The 17,480-nt window shown below is 40.9% G+C and overlaps 2 protein-coding genes across 5 annotated transcripts in view; one reads left to right on the forward strand and one right to left on the reverse strand.

The window, feature by feature from the left end:
* Positions 1-1,826: 1,826 nt before the first annotated feature.
* osgin2 (oxidative stress induced growth inhibitor family member 2) lies at positions 1,827-9,568 on the forward strand. Of its 4 annotated transcripts, none has more exons than XM_020607199.1 (6): positions 1,827-2,322; positions 5,446-5,538; positions 5,700-5,836; positions 5,931-6,122; positions 6,246-6,337; positions 6,435-9,568. In XM_020607199.1, exons 2-6 carry the CDS (start codon positions 5,472-5,474, stop codon positions 7,615-7,617), a joined length of 1,671 nt encoding a protein of 556 aa, XP_020462855.1. In that variant the 5' UTR covers positions 1,827-2,322; positions 5,446-5,471; the 3' UTR covers positions 7,618-9,568. The 4 variants fall into 4 exon arrangements, with proteins under 4 accessions (XP_020462855.1, XP_020462854.1, XP_020462856.1 ...); XM_020607198.1 differs by having other exon boundaries at positions 1,827-2,147; XM_020607200.1 differs by lacking the exon at positions 1,827-2,322 and having other exon boundaries at positions 3,116-5,538; positions 6,435-7,186; positions 7,291-7,520.
* A 91-nt stretch (positions 9,569-9,659) lies between these two features.
* Positions 9,660-17,480, reverse strand: part of nbn (nibrin) — a 14,169-nt gene continuing 6,348 nt past the window's right edge. The window contains exons 8-17 of the mRNA XM_020607201.1: positions 17,384-17,480; positions 17,135-17,267; positions 16,807-17,021; positions 16,368-16,536; positions 15,233-15,869; positions 14,990-15,079; positions 14,155-14,295; positions 12,812-12,925; positions 12,668-12,717; positions 9,660-11,420 (exon numbers count right to left, since the gene is read on the reverse strand). The exon at positions 17,384-17,480 is cut by the window's right edge and continues 3 nt beyond it. Of these exons, the coding sequence (XP_020462857.1) occupies positions 11,387-11,420; positions 12,668-12,717; positions 12,812-12,925; positions 14,155-14,295; positions 14,990-15,079; positions 15,233-15,869; positions 16,368-16,536; positions 16,807-17,021; positions 17,135-17,267; positions 17,384-17,480 (1,680 nt within the window). The 3' untranslated portion in view covers positions 9,660-11,386. The remainder of the gene's footprint in view (positions 11,421-12,667; positions 12,718-12,811; positions 12,926-14,154; positions 14,296-14,989; positions 15,080-15,232; positions 15,870-16,367; positions 16,537-16,806; positions 17,022-17,134; positions 17,268-17,383) is intronic.

Raw genomic sequence — 17,480 nt, forward strand, 5'->3', positions numbered from 1 at the left:
AATCCAGAATATGTTTAACCCTTGCCAGTATAGAAATACTTTTGGCCATTTTGTTTTGTATATTTTTGATGTGAGATTTCCAGCAATTAGTTATGAATTAGTAAGCAGTAATTAGTTAGGAACCTTATTGTCATAGTGCAGGAAGTTGTCTTTTGTCTCACTGTAGTGAAAACAATGTAAGACAGAGGACAGATGGCCTATTCAAACACAGCACCAACAAAAATAACATAACAATTGTGCCTGAGAGAGACTGGATGCAAGTTTAAGGTGCTTTCCTATAGGGCTACACATGCTTAAAACGCAAGCTGAGTAAAATAGTATTTCTTTTATAGACAGTTCAATTTTTTTTGTCAGATTTTTATATTTCCTACTCACCTCTGAATCTGAACATTGGTCATTTCAGTCAGTCCTTTGCCTCATCCTCACCTGGCTGATGCAGCAGCTCAGTGTATGACACAACACTGAAAAAGATTGTGTGGTTTATATTGACAAAGCCATATTATGTTCTGCACAGTCAGCATGTTCTAAAGTTTGACAAACATTTTAAAGTGAATTTATTAAGCATTAAAACAACACTTTCTGCATGCTGTGTAATGCTTGTAGTTTTGGTCCACAGACAGTAGAGTTGGGGATGGAATCACCTGTCAGCTAGTGTCATAAAGTCACATGGTAGCTACATGAAAAGATGATGCATCTCACAAATGTAATGGCCAGGTTTGCAAAACAATAGGTGACAAACAAATATTAAAATCTTAAGCGCAAACTACAGTGAAGTTTACATTTATGCTCCCTAGAGGATTAACCCTTACCCATTTGAACACTATAGTGAAAATCCTCTTGTACCAAGTGCACGACAACATTTACATTTTAGTCCCACTACTAAACGGCTCTTGAAGGCAGCAAAATTATCAGTATATCATTTGTTTTACAGTGCCTGACTGATAAATCAGAGCTGATATTATAAGATTAGCTGATAATATTAGATAACAGATATATCTGCATATGCATTATTTATCTGTGGATATTAAAGTAATAGAAATCTGAAATGAAATGCCAAAAACACAGGTAGGTGACAAACAAAAGGAAAAAACAACATAAGGTATCTCAGTAAGGTGTTGGGCCAGCACATACACCAGAACAGCTTCAGTGCTCCTTGACACTGGCTCTACAACTCTCTGAACTCTACTTGAGGGATGAACACCATTCTTCCAAAAGATATTCCCTCATTTAATGCTTTGATGATGGTGGTGGAGATGCTGTCTGACACGTCGGTCCAAAAATCTCCCGTAGGTGTCCACCTGAACTAAGATCTGATGACTGTGAAGGTCATAGCATATGCTTCACATCATTTTCATTAATTTGTCATCTCTCTGTATGTTGATAGTCATTTAGACTATGTAGTTTGTCAACAAAAGAGCAATCAGAACGGGTTTCATGGCCACAGTCTGAAATGATCAATGTGCAAAACACACAACCTGAGCCCCAAAAACTACAATTTGGGATTTATGCCTCCTCATGAACTGCACCACTGTTTAACCCTCCATTTAAAACAAATTTATTTTTATTATTTTGTCCACATTAGATTGTAACACTTTAAGTCTGCCTAATAAGCAGCATTTAATGGTTTATAAGAGACTATATTTGTAGGCAGCTATAAGGACATTTAAGTGTTTATTATTTGCTAACTTCTCCTGTGGAGATGTATTTTACAGTATCACAGCTGTCTGACCAAAATCCGCGTTGGTCTGGTTCTGGTTTGTTCTGTCCAACCCTTTCAAACTGTGAGGTGCAGCCTAATAAATATCTAGGTAGCCCATCTCAACACGTGGATGTAATAGGCATAGGATTTGGGCAATGCATTTCTTAGAGTTAGGAGCGTCCGCTTTAAGCCCACTCGGTGAACAGCAGAGTCGGCGGCGCTGTGAGGATGCTGAGAGATGCACCGATCGTCCACCTCTCTCTTCTCACGTGAACGCGCTCGGTCCTGCTGGTGCATAGTGAGATGCGCGTGTGACGACAAAAGCAAACGCAGGACCCGGTTTCTCCCTCATTTTCACACACACACTCTGCCATCAAGACACAGAGAAGAACTACCTCTCAGACGACATTACAGGCGGCCCAGACCTGAGTAATTTAACTGCACGGAGGTAAGCGTGTGTGATGAGGAGAGGGACGGCGGCTATAAGCTATTATCTCATGCAAGACCCCGGACAGCTGGATGGGTCCTCCCACCAGTGTCTGCCTATTTATATAGTTAGAAACGCAGCCGTGGTTCGTGATAACAGGACGCAACTGGGATACAGAGAGATAATTCACAGCGTGGTAAGAGAGTCTGTTGTTGGTCGAGTGTTGCGGATGTCCATGAGTGTGTGTTTGACCTAAATTATGCAGTGATGGTGACACAGCAGGCGCGTCGCATGTGCTCCTTGTGTCTTATTGGACGCAGGATGTAAGGACCGCTGCCCGAAGTCGGGAGTGGGAGGTTTGAGTCTGTGTGTCCATGAGGATGATGCGTAACCTATTAGGGGGGTAACAAAGTGCTACATCATTCAGTTTATAGCCTGTGTTGCAGCACCATCTCACCGCTAATTCTGATTTGAAGTTAACCTAATTTTGGGACCGATCTGCGGGCTGCTCAGTACAAATTATAACAAGTTACAGAGATGAGGCCTGAGAAAAACCAAATGGATCTTTCAAACACGCACTAACTCAAAAACAAATAGAATATCCAGCTTGAAACGCAGGTGTTTCAAGCATTTATTCCAAATGAATTGCACATGGGGTAACTGTTTTTGATGATCACAATGTAGGCATAAAAGACAAACATGGGGGGGGGTTCACAAAACTCAGCAGACCATGTTCTAGAAAAGTATACTCTGTCCTAAAATGGCATATTAAGTACAGTAACCCAAATATTACGTCAACTAACATGTTGGATTTGTGCATTTCTATTAATACCACTTTATCTATGCATATATTGTATTTTATTCTCAAAGTTTTCCTGACTTTAATACTCTTGGGTAAAGCAGTTTGAATGACTTGCTCCTTGTTTTTACTCTATTGAATACAATTTTATTAAATGTCAAAATTCAGTAAAAAGCACTTACTAATGCTCATTACATAAACTTGCATGTGCCTCATGTTGTCAAAAATGTAACACTGTACTGTAAAACAAGTGTACATGATGCAACAGCAGCACATGCACTGTTGTTGCATCATGTAGTATATACAGTCCTCTGCCAAAGGTACTTGATGCAATAATAGTCACTAATGTACTTTATAGTAATCCTACTAAGTTAGCTTGTTCAGAGGATTGAATTTACTTATTTAACTTTATTATCCTCAAGGAAAATTGGTTTACAGGAGGCACATGCATATAATCACATTCACATAAAACTCAGCAGACATCTGATCTAATATAGCTCAGCACATATCAATGTATTACTGTCTTACATTATACTCGTAGCTATAGATGACACTGCACAAAAAATCAAACTTATGCAAAGGAATAAAATAAATGTGCAAAGTCTTCATCAGACAAAAAAATACTAAATACCAATAATGAACTAAAAATAAACTGATAAAAAACACTAAGTAAACTACTTACAATGGCTTATATTTGTGCATTATATGAAGTAATGGCTGGAACAACTGCGGGGCAACTGTGGTTCAGTGGGTAGAGCAGTCGTCTCCCTACCAGAGGGTTGGTGGCTTGAATCACGGTGCCTGCACTCAACTGTCCTTGGGCAACACACTGATCCCCCCAGTTGCCCCCGATGGTTAGAGCCATGGCAGATGGCTGCCTTGGTTCTGTACCGGAAACAAAGTCCTTGTGTGTAACATACTTGGCCAAATAAAGGTGATTATTATTATTAGCTACCCTATGGGGAGAGACTGTTATTTTAACCTGTTCTTTACGTTACTGGTGGACAAAAGTGTACGGGGGTGGGGGGTTGTCCTTTTGAAATCCACTTAGAGTAAGAGACTCATTTGGGGTTACAGTGATTCAAGGGAGTGAAAGTTCTATCAAAAGCAACTTGTAGCAGTGTAAACACTTGGGGGTTTGTCAAATTGAGCACTGGTATGGAAATTACCAGCATCAACCTGCCAAATGGGGGCATGATATTCTCCAAACAGGTCAGGCAGTGAGTGGAATCCCAGTGCTTTCACTGAAAAGGGTAAACTGGCTGATGACCAAAGACAACTGGGTGGCTTACAGACACAGGTCAGACAGGGGGAGGAAGGGAGGGAGTGAGGGGTTTCAGTGAAATGAGCCAGACTACATATTGGCAGCAAAGAGACATGGGAGTTTTAAAGGAAGTGAGCCACAATTTTTGGATGTAAGAAGTAGTGCCGTGAGCAGGGTTTGGTTAACACGAAAGTGGGGCAGGTGGGCAGCTGCTAATCTTTCGGCAGGAATGTCTGAGAGTAGAAGGTATGAAAGGAGGAGGAGCCCTGATGATTTGGTCTGTTAGCGTGCCAGGAACCCATTCTCATGTTGTTAAAAGGGGGCAGTAAAGACATAAACAGGCCCAATGGAATTAAGGCGCACTCAGAGGAGTGATCAGGGGGGATTTGCTGCCCAGTGGGAAAACAATACTGCTGTCACATAACACACACTACACAAGTTCACCAGCAATGCTTCACAACAGACCCCAGCCTGTATAAATCAGATTAGAGCCTTCTTTTGTTTGGGAGGCAGAACTGGGGTTAACAGAGGATAGCCTCGCTGTGGGCCTGGCTTGACAGGACAGGGGGTATGTGGACGCTGGCAGGCTGGTAAAGAAAAAAGCTGGGGGCATGTTGTGGTGGGGTGTTTCCATGTGTGTGAAGCCCCAGACAGACAGGGCCATGGCAATGCATGAAAGCACAATAACAGGATGGATAAAGTGTGTGTGTTTTTATAAGAGGCAGTTCATGCTTTGCGCAGCCACATGTCCGCTAAGATTGAGTGATGGAATTTTTTGTTATCTTCCCAAGTCTGCAACAGTCTATGTGGTCTCTGTGTGGACATCCGTGTTCAGGCCTAAAGTTTGTGTCCACAGGGACGTTCCGCATAGCAAGAGCCCAAACTGTGCATGTGCCACAGTGCTTGGACTCTGTTGGCAGACAGAAGGCAGACCCTCAATTTAAAGTACAAATACTAGCATGTGCGCACCCCTCATCTGTGTCCGTGTGCGCATGAGGGTATGGAAAAAGCATCAATTTCCCATGAGTCAGTTGATGATGTTGGATGGAGACAGGATCTAAGCTAATATGGGACAGTAACATTGGCAGACACAAATATAACACACCAGTTTGAACCTGTTCAAATAATATGCCCCCAAAATACGGAAGCAGTTCAAGGACAAAGCACAGATTAGGCTCTGCTTTTAGCTGAATATCAAACAGCTACAAAAATGTCTAGAACTTTCTTTATATTTCTATCACTCTGTTCCTCCTCAGTGCCAGCTCTGGCCCAGGCTGCAGACATGCCTCTCCTGGAAGAGACCACTCTACCACAAGAGCGCCCATCTACCCTCCCTGTGGTTATCATAGGTCACCCTTCTGCAGTTAAACTCTTGTTGTTTAATGGTTTTACATTATTAGTAATCCCTAAATCCACATTTTAAAGTCTTCCTTACTCTAATTTGAATCTCATATCATGTGCCCCTTTGTGATGCTAATCCATAATTTCCCAAAACTTGATCTGTTTTTAGGCAACGGGCCATCAGGTATCTGCCTGTCCTACCTGTTGAGTGGATATAAGCCCTATCTTGATTTGTCAACTGACCACCCAAACCCGGTACTATACAGGAAACTACAGGAGACCAAGCACCTACCCATCACTGAACAGGTAAACACACCTACCCTGTATGAATTCCTTGCATATGTCCACATGACCACACAGTGGACATGTGCAAGTGTATCACAGAGACTTTTTTCTGCAGGATCTGGAATATTTGAGTGAAGGTCTTGAGGGGAGATCAAGAAACCCAGTGGCTCTGCTTTTTGACACACTCTTGCATCCCAATGCTGACTTTGGCTACGAATTTCCTCCAGTCCTTCAGTGGAGGAAGGACAAGCAGCAACACATCCCACATCTGGTGCTGGGGAAGGCAACACCTGGAGGTGCTTGGCATGTAAGCCACAAAGTTTAGTCCTTCACAACCTTGTAACTATTCATATTTTCTATCAGTTGGCTTCTTATTGTCCTTGACATTGCATTTTCTTTCTTTCTTTCTACTGCTTTTCCTCCTCCTCAGGCAATGGAAGGCTCCATGCTAACTATTAGTCTTGGCATCTGGATGGAGCTTCCCGGGGTCAACTACAAAGATTTGACAAATAGGAAATGCAGGTAAAGAGAGAGGAGAAAGATGACAGTAAAGATATGACTCAAGCTTCTATTTAATTCTGTGCTATATCCTTCCTCATCAACTCTCTACTCTCTCTAGGGATGTATCCAGTGACAGAGCCACCCCAGAGGAGATCTCATCTTATTACCTTAACTATGTGAAGTTAAAGGGCCTCCAAAAGAATTTTATTGACAACACCTATGTGACCTCGGTCCAGAAACTCTGCCGGGGGCACGAGGGACAAGGTCTGGAGAACGGGCACACTGATCAAGGAGATGTAGGGGTGGGAGAGGGTGGGAACGAAGGCTTTGAGGGAAATGGAGTTGAGTGCATTAACAGTGGAGTAGGGGGGGCTCTCTGGGAAGTAAGGGGTTACCAGCAGGTGCAGAACGACACTCATGTCCCCTTCTCTCTGTTTGCTGAGAATGTAGTTCTGGCCACAGGTGCATCTGATTCGCCGATTCGTTTAGGTGTAGAGGGGGAGGACTTACCATTTGTATTCCACAGTGTCTCAGATCTGGGTCTGGCTGTAAGCCGGAGAAAGCTAGATATTAACTCTGATCCAGTTTTAATTATAGGTGCTGGTTTAAGTGCTGCAGATGCAGTTCTATGTGCTTGCAACAGCAACATCAAAGTGCTACACGTCTTTCGTAAGAGTGTAGATGACCCAGATCTCATTTTTAAGCAGCTGCCCAAGACCCTGTACCCCGAGTACCACAAAGTTTACAACATGATGTGTTCTCAGACCTACAAAAACGTGACTCCTTCCTGTGCTCTAAACAGACCCCAGGCAGTGAGTATTGCCTCTTCAGTATGTGCCAAGATGTGTCCAAAACCCCAGCTTGCCACCGGTAACATGGCTGGTAACACCAGTGACAGCTTGTTTTTTGACTACACCAGTTTCCCAGAACACTGCGTGGTGTCACTCAAGCCTGACATGAACTGTCTGCTGCAGGGGAACAACTCCCTCAAGGCAATCAAGATCTCCATGGCCCTGGTGCTGATTGGGACCAACCCAAATCTGTTTTTCTTGAAGGGGCAGGGCCAGTACCTGGGTCAGGATCCATCAAAACCCATCTCCTGCAAGCAGAATCCCATTGACATCCACCCCTACACTTTTGAGTGTACCAAGGAGCCAGGTCTGTTTGCCATGGGCCCACTAGTGGGAGACAACTTTATTCGCTTTCTGAAAGGCGGTGCTTTAGCCATCACCTCCTGCTTGCTGACGAGACTCAAGAAGAAAGGAAAGCTCATCAGCAATGGAGGAAATAACTTCATTTGAAAACATGTGCAGTACACATCGGTCATAGGGCAAAGATGTACGCGCTTTTACCAACAGATGTAAAAAGTGAAGGTTTCTCATCAAAGATTAGGCATTTTTACAACTTTGAGACCAAAAAGACAATGGATGTACACTAATTCGTTTCCAAAGAAACAAAAGAACTTGTGAGAGTCTTGTCTGACTTCATAAGAAGTTCCCAGAGATCCAGGTTAGTTTCCATTAGTCATATGCTGGGGATGGTACCTGGTACTATTTTTGGTATCGCCTTCATTGAGGTTCCGGGTGAGCTGAGTTGATACCAAACAGTGACATGTAAACACTGCAGACTACTGATTGGTCAGAGAAATTCACCATTACTACGTGGCCTTCTTGTCACCGATGAACATGATGTTTACATGTGATGACACCATTGCTCGTTCTTCGTTCATTCATAATAGTAGCTGCCACTTCTCTCTTCTGAGTGTTATAAAGTGTAAAATTTATGGTGACAGAGGTCTGGAGCCTCTGTTACTACATAACATAACCATTATATTATGTGAACCACTACATCATACATCTTATCACATAGTCCCTAGGTTACTGAATGTGATGATATGAGCACAATGGCTATAGCTATGCTTGCTAAATAGAGTTAGCTGGCATGTTAGCAGGTCATTACATCTCCAAAAATGTCAGAGCAAATTTGTAATTGGAATTACTTGGATAAATTGACCATATATTTAAAAACTAGGTGGATATTATCTGACCTGGAAAACTATCAAAACTTGAGAAAATGGCATAATAACAGTCCTAGGATGAAAAATTATGAGTTTTGAGTCTGCCCTACCACCATGGGCCAGTAACTTCATGGAAGTTTTGGCATCACTGTGACAACCAGCTACACTGCAGGGGGACTATCTGCAGTAGAAAACAAAGCACCTTGTACCAAAAGCAAGCAGATTTGAGTAGAATAGAGTCGAGTTGAGCCAGTACTAGGCAGTGGAAAAGGGGCTTTATTTTCATCAAGCTTATTTATTTGTTCAAGGCGTGTCTTTCAGTCCATTTACTAATAACACTTAATTTGCTGTTGCATCACATTTGAAGTCATTTTTCCTAACTTTAGTAGAGGGAATACTAAAGTGACGACTGCCCTAGTTCTCCATGCAGGATATACCTACCTACTGTTTACACTAGGAAATGCACAACAGAACCTAACAAATTCATGTCTGAGCAAACTTAAATGTTCCTTAATATTCTGAGCCTACCATTTTTGCCTTTTTTCCTCAACTTAAGATGATTTGTAGGTCGTTTTATCCAACAGTTAGAAAAGTCATATAAATCTTACCTGTTCCCGCTAATGAAAGGCTTTCTATACAAATGTTATCACTTGTGAATCTGAATCTATTCTTGGGCACCCGCCACTAATTTTAATGTGAACATGACATGTTGTGGGAAAAAGCCACGGTTATTAAAGGGTCATTCTGGTGTTTTACATTTTTCTTCTTCTATTTGTTTGCAAAGGTTGAAAGATTTCTTGGTATAGGTTTTGAATTGGCAGGTTTTGGTTTGTTTATATTTACATTCAGAACAAGAGCACACGTTATAGCGCAAGAGACTGCCAAATGGCGATACAAATCTTCTGGATTTGATTTTCTAGAAAAATTGTAAATTTTTTCCACTTGACAACAAATTTCAATGCTGATACATGGAAACTTCTTACAGAAATTAACCAAATAAATTGGTGCAATTATAATTTGCACCAGAATGTTCTTTAGCAACATAATGTGTAGAAAACTGTATAAAACACGACACACCAGAATGGTCCTTTAAGTTCAGCCTTTTTTGAAGACAACTGACAATTATCATAACTAGAATATAGAGAAAAGGTAAAACAAAATTGCCTTCATAATTAATCTTCATGCCAAAATTACACTTAGTCATTTCAGACAGACTCAAAGTCAGTTCATCTCTTTCTAAACCAATATAGGCAACCAGCCACGAGAGGTTTTATTAAACACAAAACAAAACAAAAAAAAAACTACACACTGGCAGAACACCCATGGTTACAATCATACCATCCAATTTATTTTTATACTTTTAGAAAACTATATCTTTGCATCCACTTTGTATTTTGGTAATCACAAAATTTTTTATCATATCTTGGCTCTCTCCCTCTGAAGCCTAACATCTAAAGCCCATCTTGAAACTATTCATAAGGCCGTTGTGCAGAACAGTATTTATCACTGATCATCTGTCACTGTAGTGTTTGTTTTTCCTAAATACTGTGACTCATGATACACAACTGCTTCCTTAATACCACAAAGCAATTACATTTCTCTAACACATACACCACCTAGGCAAAGTTCAAGTGAATATCCCAGTCGTGCTGAATGCAGAGCTATTTTTCATGTTGCCCAACTCTACATATGTGCATCTATAAAATGCCACAATTTTTAATACAACTTTACAGTAAACAGCCACAGAGATTATGAACAGTGACAGTAACAATTTGTTTTCTATTTCTGCTATATTTGCCTCCTTCCATTCATTGAAAGTCTCTCAACAGTATGCTGTCATATGAATAATTTGTTTGTATGCTGCTCATGCACAGCTCGAGGCTTATTGTGATATAACACTTTGATCCTTGTGGAGGGAAATACTTCCTTTGCTCCCTCATACAATGTTACATAATCACAATTTTTTTTTCTACTAACAAAGTAGCTTAAGGTTTTGGTAATCAGATAACTGTTAACTAGTGAAAATGTTGTTACTTGTGTTAAAATATTGAAATTTTGCTAGATTATTTGTCAATGCTTTCCCCTATTCATCTCTGCATACCGTTTTGATATAAGCAGGCATGAACAAGGCTGTGAGCAGAGTGCACAGGGTGACTCAGAATGGAGAGAAATATCTTTTTTTTATTATTTACTTCAAGAAATGAGAAAAAAATGACATTTACATCCAGGCAGGATGCACCTGCCCACTGCTGTCAACTCCAAGAGCAATCTACTTGCTTAAAGCATTGACAGGTTTGTGTCCATTCACATACTTGGATTTTAGAAAGCAACTTGGTCATGTAATAAGTAACGTAATTCCACTGCATTATAGAAAAGAAAAAAAAAACTTGTTATGAGGCTAGTCTCCTTCTGCTGTTCATGAAAGGTACAGTCTTCTGTTGCTGCACAATCCATGTTTAATTCTGAGTTAACTCAACTTGTACATGCTGTGAATACGAAGGCATGGGTGGGTTTCAACTATGTGCACAGAAAGGCCAAAAGAGTTTTGGCATGACAACTACTCTGAGCAGTTCAGATGTGTAAAAAGTGCCTGAAGGGTTGGCTCATCAGAGATAATTTAAGAAGTGCTAACACTTGAATCCCTCTCAACGTTCTAATTCTGCTAAAACCAGGGAACACTTTTGTTCTTAACTTCTAAACGTAGGAATAACTGCTTTCAGCATGTAGAGTTTTAATGCCGTCTTGTATGACTGAAGAGTTTTTAATGTTTTGTATGCCATATTTTTTATTATTGACAAATAAAAATTTTGAGAAAAATCTCTTCAATGTCTGAAGGCTGTTCTGATACATTACTTTCTGTCAGTGGTTTAATAAACTAAAAAGGCATTTATAGATAGAACAGTAAACACTGGCAAACATTTCAGATTATTTTAGCTGTAGTTTTGAACAATTAACTCCAATGAACATCAGCTATGAAGTTATTTTTGGAGTACTATGAACATACATCCTGGCCTCTGAAATGAATTCCCATTGGAGGACTTCAGGATTTCATTTCATCTTCTCTTGGTCAGTTTGGTGGGGTTGTACCTAAAGACAGACAGACACACACACACAATAGAGTTTATCTCATTGGCGTGTTCATGTCACGATGGGCTTTTAACATTCCTCATGGATCATTCCTCAATGTCCTAAGAAGCATTTCTGAACAAACAATAAAAACAGCCCGAATTAAGTGCTGTAAAACACGGACAGTGTTTGCACAGCTTAAAGCAAACAAGCTTCCTATAAACCACTTCTGGAAACTTCATTTAGACCTGCCAAAAAATACTGGATTGTTTTCTTAGCAGCAGAGTATGTTCCAGCTACGCATGACTGACTGAGCATGACTCCATGATCAAACAGCTCAGCCTTGACACACACCATCGTTCTCAGGCTGTTTCTTTTCTGCTTAGTCAAAGCACAGCAGCAGCAGTTTACGTCACCTGTTACCTTGGTAACTGCTGTGACCAAAGAACTATGATGTCCTGACTGGACAAACTGAAGCTACAAAGGGCCTGTATCCATAATTCTCTGGTAATTATACTGTCTGCACCTGATTATAATGATTGAGGCTGAATTGTTATTCTGACAATCACATACACTGAGTGAGGGACCAGACAAGTGCAAATTAAAGGTTTTATTACACAAATTTCAATGTCCATTAGAAACTTGAATACATTCATTATCATTTATTCACTATCTAGCCTAGCAAAAAAACACAAAAAGAGGAACAAAGTAACATACAAACACTACACTAAAGCGAAGGGATAACGATGACAGTCTTTAAATGTACTGTATTGTTTTGTATTATTCAGAACAAAATTCATAGCAAATTATACGCCTATATAAATGCAAGTCCATTTACCATTTATGCAAGTCAGGTTTGGGTTGATTTTGGATCTGGCCAGATGGATACAGGCGAGTTAGTTCTGACCAGTTACCCTCCCTATAGTATACTGGCAAGTGATGCCTAGCATTCTTTCTTTTGATGGAGGAATGCCACATCAGGACACAGGCTACAAACATGACGGTAACTAAAGTAACATTAAGTAGCATTAAGATCTGAAGTCACTGCTGTTGACAAATAAGACCAGTATAATATAAGAAAGATTGAGTCATGGTTTAATTTGTAAATATCTACTGTGAACATCGCTTGATGACAAATTCAAGACAAAAATGGTTTGGGGAACCATAAATTAACCTATGCACTTGAACAAGGTGTTGACATGTGGTGTGGGTTTTTAGGAATCTGTCAAGACTTTCCCCTTCAAACAGAAAATGAGAGAGTTTCTCACCTGAAGAGGTCATCTCCTATTGTCTCTTCCTGTCGGCTCTGATGCTCCTCCTGAAACAAACGCAGGCTCAAATTATGAATGGAGAGCTCAGACAGATGAGAGAGAGCACAGACAGTTAAGAGAGACAGAGAGTTTTATAAGTACCTCAGCAGCATCTTTCAGCCATTCATCCAGATTAGAGTTCTTGCCCCTGTTGTGAACCAGCAGATCAGACCCTCCAATGATGGGGAGTAAGCCCTCGGCACCGGGCACTCGGCTCTGTCACATACACACAAGGAAATTCACATTTAAAATTAAAAAGAAAGGGTAAACTTTGTTGAGATTTCTTGTTGGGGCTTTGTGATGAGGTTGACAGTTGATTTTGAACAGTGGATGCGTTTCTCCTCAGGGCACGCATGAGCTTCTCTTACAAAAAGATTTGGACATCTGAGGAAAATGATTCACTTCAGGTGTCCTCTGCACTTAGTGGTGTTCAATGAGAGGAAAAGAGGTCAATTTAAAAGGGGAACAATCCCTCATACACAGGTATTGTGTGGCAGAAAAACATCAAATCTTTACGATTTTACTTGCAATTATCACTGATTGTGGAATTGGTTTTGATGAGGGCTTTTTTCCTTCATAAAGTGATGTACAGTATGAATTGTGTAATTAGTGGACAACAAATATTTAGACTACATCTGCATAGAGTACATGGAAGTACATACAAGCATTTCAACTACATACAACACTGTGGAGACTGCAGAGAGGTTTTAATCCCAATTTCAAAATTTCAAGTGATGCTTTATGCCTGGTTCAGACTACATGATTTAAACCCAATAACAGACGGCATCTGACACAACAATTGATCGATAGTGTGTCATAGTAAACGACAACCGATGATGAGTCTGGGATGCCTCACGACATCCTGACACAAAGTCTAGCATGTCAGAATTATTTTCAACATCTACAAGGAGGTGGGCTGACGCTGGCTAACAGGAACACAGATGGCTCCAGTGTTCACAACATTTTTGGCATACTGGACTGAACATTCATTCATTAAATATCACAGTGATACAGTCAGCCTTGTGAAGTAGCTACCCTATCAGGGCTAACTAGCTAGTTCTTGGTTTTACTACTGGCTTAACACATTTATTTTTAACTGCTACTTCAAGTTCTCCATGAAGGAGAGAAAACACAAGCCGCTGCCCTCCTCGTGCAACCCACACACAGGTCCACAGTTGGCCCCTGCCCGCCCTTTTTTTTTTATGCTTTTCCGAACACAAGCAGCCAGTATCGCACACACACTCCTCTTCCAGCCCCTGGCACCTGCAAGTCATGAACGACGTCAGGCTGTGATCTGCCGGGTACCAACGTGTAGTCTGTCATATCCCTTGTCCAAGAATTTATGACTCTACAATCGTGTACTCTGACATCAGACAAACAAATTGTGTAGTATTAACCAGGCATTATTGGGTGTTTCTATTGTGCATCTTGCATTGTTGCCTGACCTTGTGGAAACACTTGAAGTTCTTTGAATAGCCATTGTCCTGCATCCTCATTGGTTTGGTTTTGGGAGGTGCAGTCACAGTAAGAGATCTGAACTCCACCAAAACTAGCTTTTTAGGAAGGTCTTCCTCAATCTTTGAGTCCTGCAAAACAGCACATCAGGAATTCAACTTTTGTCAGATAGACAGTTAATATTCTTACTTGCATTATGTTGTAGACTATCAAAGAAAACATTACTAAAGTGAGTAAACAGCAGTGACAAACTGAGTGTACAGTATATGCCAATATGAAATATTTATGCTAATAACTAATATCAGCCCAGCAACCCATCAGTTGGGTTTTCAGTCACCCACATATATTAAAATGTGACTATGGAAGCCCAGTATTACCGCTATCTCGTGTTTTAACCTACAATGAGGTCCTACTGAGCCCCATATCAAGCAACATAATTCTCAAGCCCCAAACAAATATAGCTTTAAGCTGCCTTTATATCCTACACTTATCCAAGCACACCACAGATGCTCAGCGGCATGGCCTGGCCTTATATCTACATTGTATCTGCTTAGGCTTGTTTAGGTGGCTTCATCTGAATCTCATGGCCCGCTCCAGCCACCATCATTCTTTATGTAGTTAGACTGATCTCTCTCTTTTTTCTTTTTACATTTTTTTGGCAATTTTATTAATTTATCTGAGAACTTTGCTGTTGAGAGGCGAAAAGGAAACAGGTGCAGAGAAGGAGATACTTGCGACAAAAGTCAAAGGATGGACTTGAACATTGCACACGCAACGCGCAGACATATACATGGGGACGCCAGATGGGTAAGCATACAAACTTACTTGTGCCTTCTGTTTGATCATAACAGGCTTCAGAGGGGTCTTTGTCTCTTCCTTAGACTGGAAAGTATCTGCTTTGAGTAGTTCTGAATCCTACAGGAACAGAGGGTAACAAAGAGTGGTACTGAACATCATTGCATATGCAAAGTGAAGCAACTGTCTATGCAAAGTTTTAATTTCCTATCGTCAGATGACAAGACAGACAAAAGAGCACCAACAAACGGATGTCAAACCCTCTTTCCTCACCTCAATGTATGATGCCTCGTCATCCTCAAAAGGCTGGATGTTTTTACTTGTGCTGGCAGATGACATTGGTGGAAGTTTACTGGACTCCTGATTAGTTTTCCTGTACTGCGAAGGATGAACCTGCTCTGTCTTGATGGAGACAACATGCTGTTCTGGTTTCTGTCTCTGGTCTTTTTCCAGACCATCCTTTGGCCTTTGATTGCTTCCATTTTCTTCTCGATGAACCCGTTGCCTCTTGCTTAAAGATGAAGCCTCTAGTGTAGTTAAACCTGGTTTCTGTTCAGCTGAACTCTGCATTATTAGCCCTGCTTGCTGGCCTCGATTACCTGAGAGCTGCTCATCGATACAGTCCATATCCTCAGACATAATAGACTCCAGTTCCTCCATCTCTATCTCGGCTTCCATCTCCTTCCTCTTTCTACTTTGCGGTTTTTCCTGGGCAGTGCTGGACAGTCCTGTGAACAAGTTGTCTTCTGATACCAGTGTAGTCTGTGATGTTGCTGCAGGGACTTTGTCTGTGAGTGAGTATGTTTCTTTAGATGTGACCGAGGTGTTAAGTGCCTGCTTGCTGATGTAGGATTCCAGTACAGGCCGCTTTGGCTCTGACATCACAGTGAAGAACTCATCCTCCAAAGGCCTTGATGAAAAGATGAAACAGAGACTTTCAGCCAGTGCAACAGAGTTTCTACCAAAGCACGTTGTGGATGTATTTTGTTTAAGTATGTTAGCGCCATGTTAAGACTTGCATCTTGTTCAGTAAATGTCAAAAACAACATCTTATAACAAAATAATTCTTTAGGATTTCCTCAACACATGCCATCATCTAATTTGTGCTGCAATATCACTGCTTTTTCTACATTTAACTGTGATGAGAAAAATTATTAGCTTTTACTAGAAATGTGACTACAACAGTGGATGAGCCATTAAATTAAACATTCATTCATCTATTTTCCAAACAGCTTATACTGTCAAGGGTTGCAGGGAGTAAACATCTTGTATTACACTCAGTCCATATGTCTATTGTCATCGAGTAAAGAGTCTGATTTTAACTACACACTGACTGATGTGTGTATTGCATCACCACTGCTGAAACACTGGTACTTGTCCTTTAAATGCTCACAGAGCACATATTTACCTTTTCTTGTTGACTGGCTGAAAGAAACTGGTCAGAGTTGACTGTTTCTGTGGGGAAGCTTGTGCAGAGATTTTCTGATTCTGAGAAGACTGCTTCTGTAGGAACGACTTCATGCCCCCATTGGTCTTAGAAGTTGATGGCTCGGACTTGATGCCAATGCATCCTTCACCTGAAATCGCAAAAGAAATAATTGTGAAAAATATTTGTTATAGCATTCCAGAGATTTAGCTGATGCTCTTGCCAAGAGTGAATTCAAGAAACATTTACACGTTTTGCTAAATATGCTTAACATTCTTGCTGAGAAGTAGGTGAGAAGATCGAAAACATTCTCATATTTGTCCAGTAATCTTGCAGCCAATTAGTTTAGCTTAGTATAAAGACTGGAAACAGGAGGAAACAACTAGCCTGGCTCTGTCCAAAGGTAACAGAATCCACCTACCAGCACTTCGAAGTTTGGACTCAAGCTTCTTCCCCTGTGAGTCTGTTTGCTCAACAATATTGTGCCATGAGCTCAGTGTATCATCCACAGTATACTGAGTGCCTGTCTTCTGAGCTGGAATATTGACTCCACGGAGCTGATGGGCGTGGGGTTTTTGCTTCTTCTCTGGAGTTTCTGCCACTGTTGTAACCCCAGTTACCTCATGTGGCTCTTTCCTGATTTTAAAAAGTAAAAATACACACATCAAACTGGGTTTCGGGAATAAACAGAAAAATGCATGGTCTAGGCATGACTGATGTGTGATGCATGACAGAAGGCTAGTCTGTACCCTTGTGATGGCTCTGTGTTGGGTGCATAAGCTGTGATGTTCTGAGATGGTGCAGGTAATACAGTCTCATCCACCACCATGCTCGGTGACAGAGAAGCACTTGGGATTCTGGGTTTCCAGTTTGGTACAAACTCTAAAATGCAAACAAAGACAGCAACAAATCAAAGAAAATGTTAACCTGAGAACAAAATGGTATAACAGAAAAAGGCTGAAATAATAAAGAAAGCAATCTTCTGTCTAGTCACCCACCCGAGTCTGGTATTAGATTGGATGGATTGCAGTACTTGTCACAGGAAGCATAGATGACAGCCAAACCAATTTCAGACTCTGTGATGACTCTAAAACC

This window comes from Monopterus albus, unplaced genomic scaffold (assembly GCF_001952655.1).
Source record: "Monopterus albus unplaced genomic scaffold, M_albus_1.0 scaffold84.1, whole genome shotgun sequence".
Lineage (NCBI taxonomy): Eukaryota > Metazoa > Chordata > Actinopteri > Synbranchiformes > Synbranchidae > Monopterus > Monopterus albus.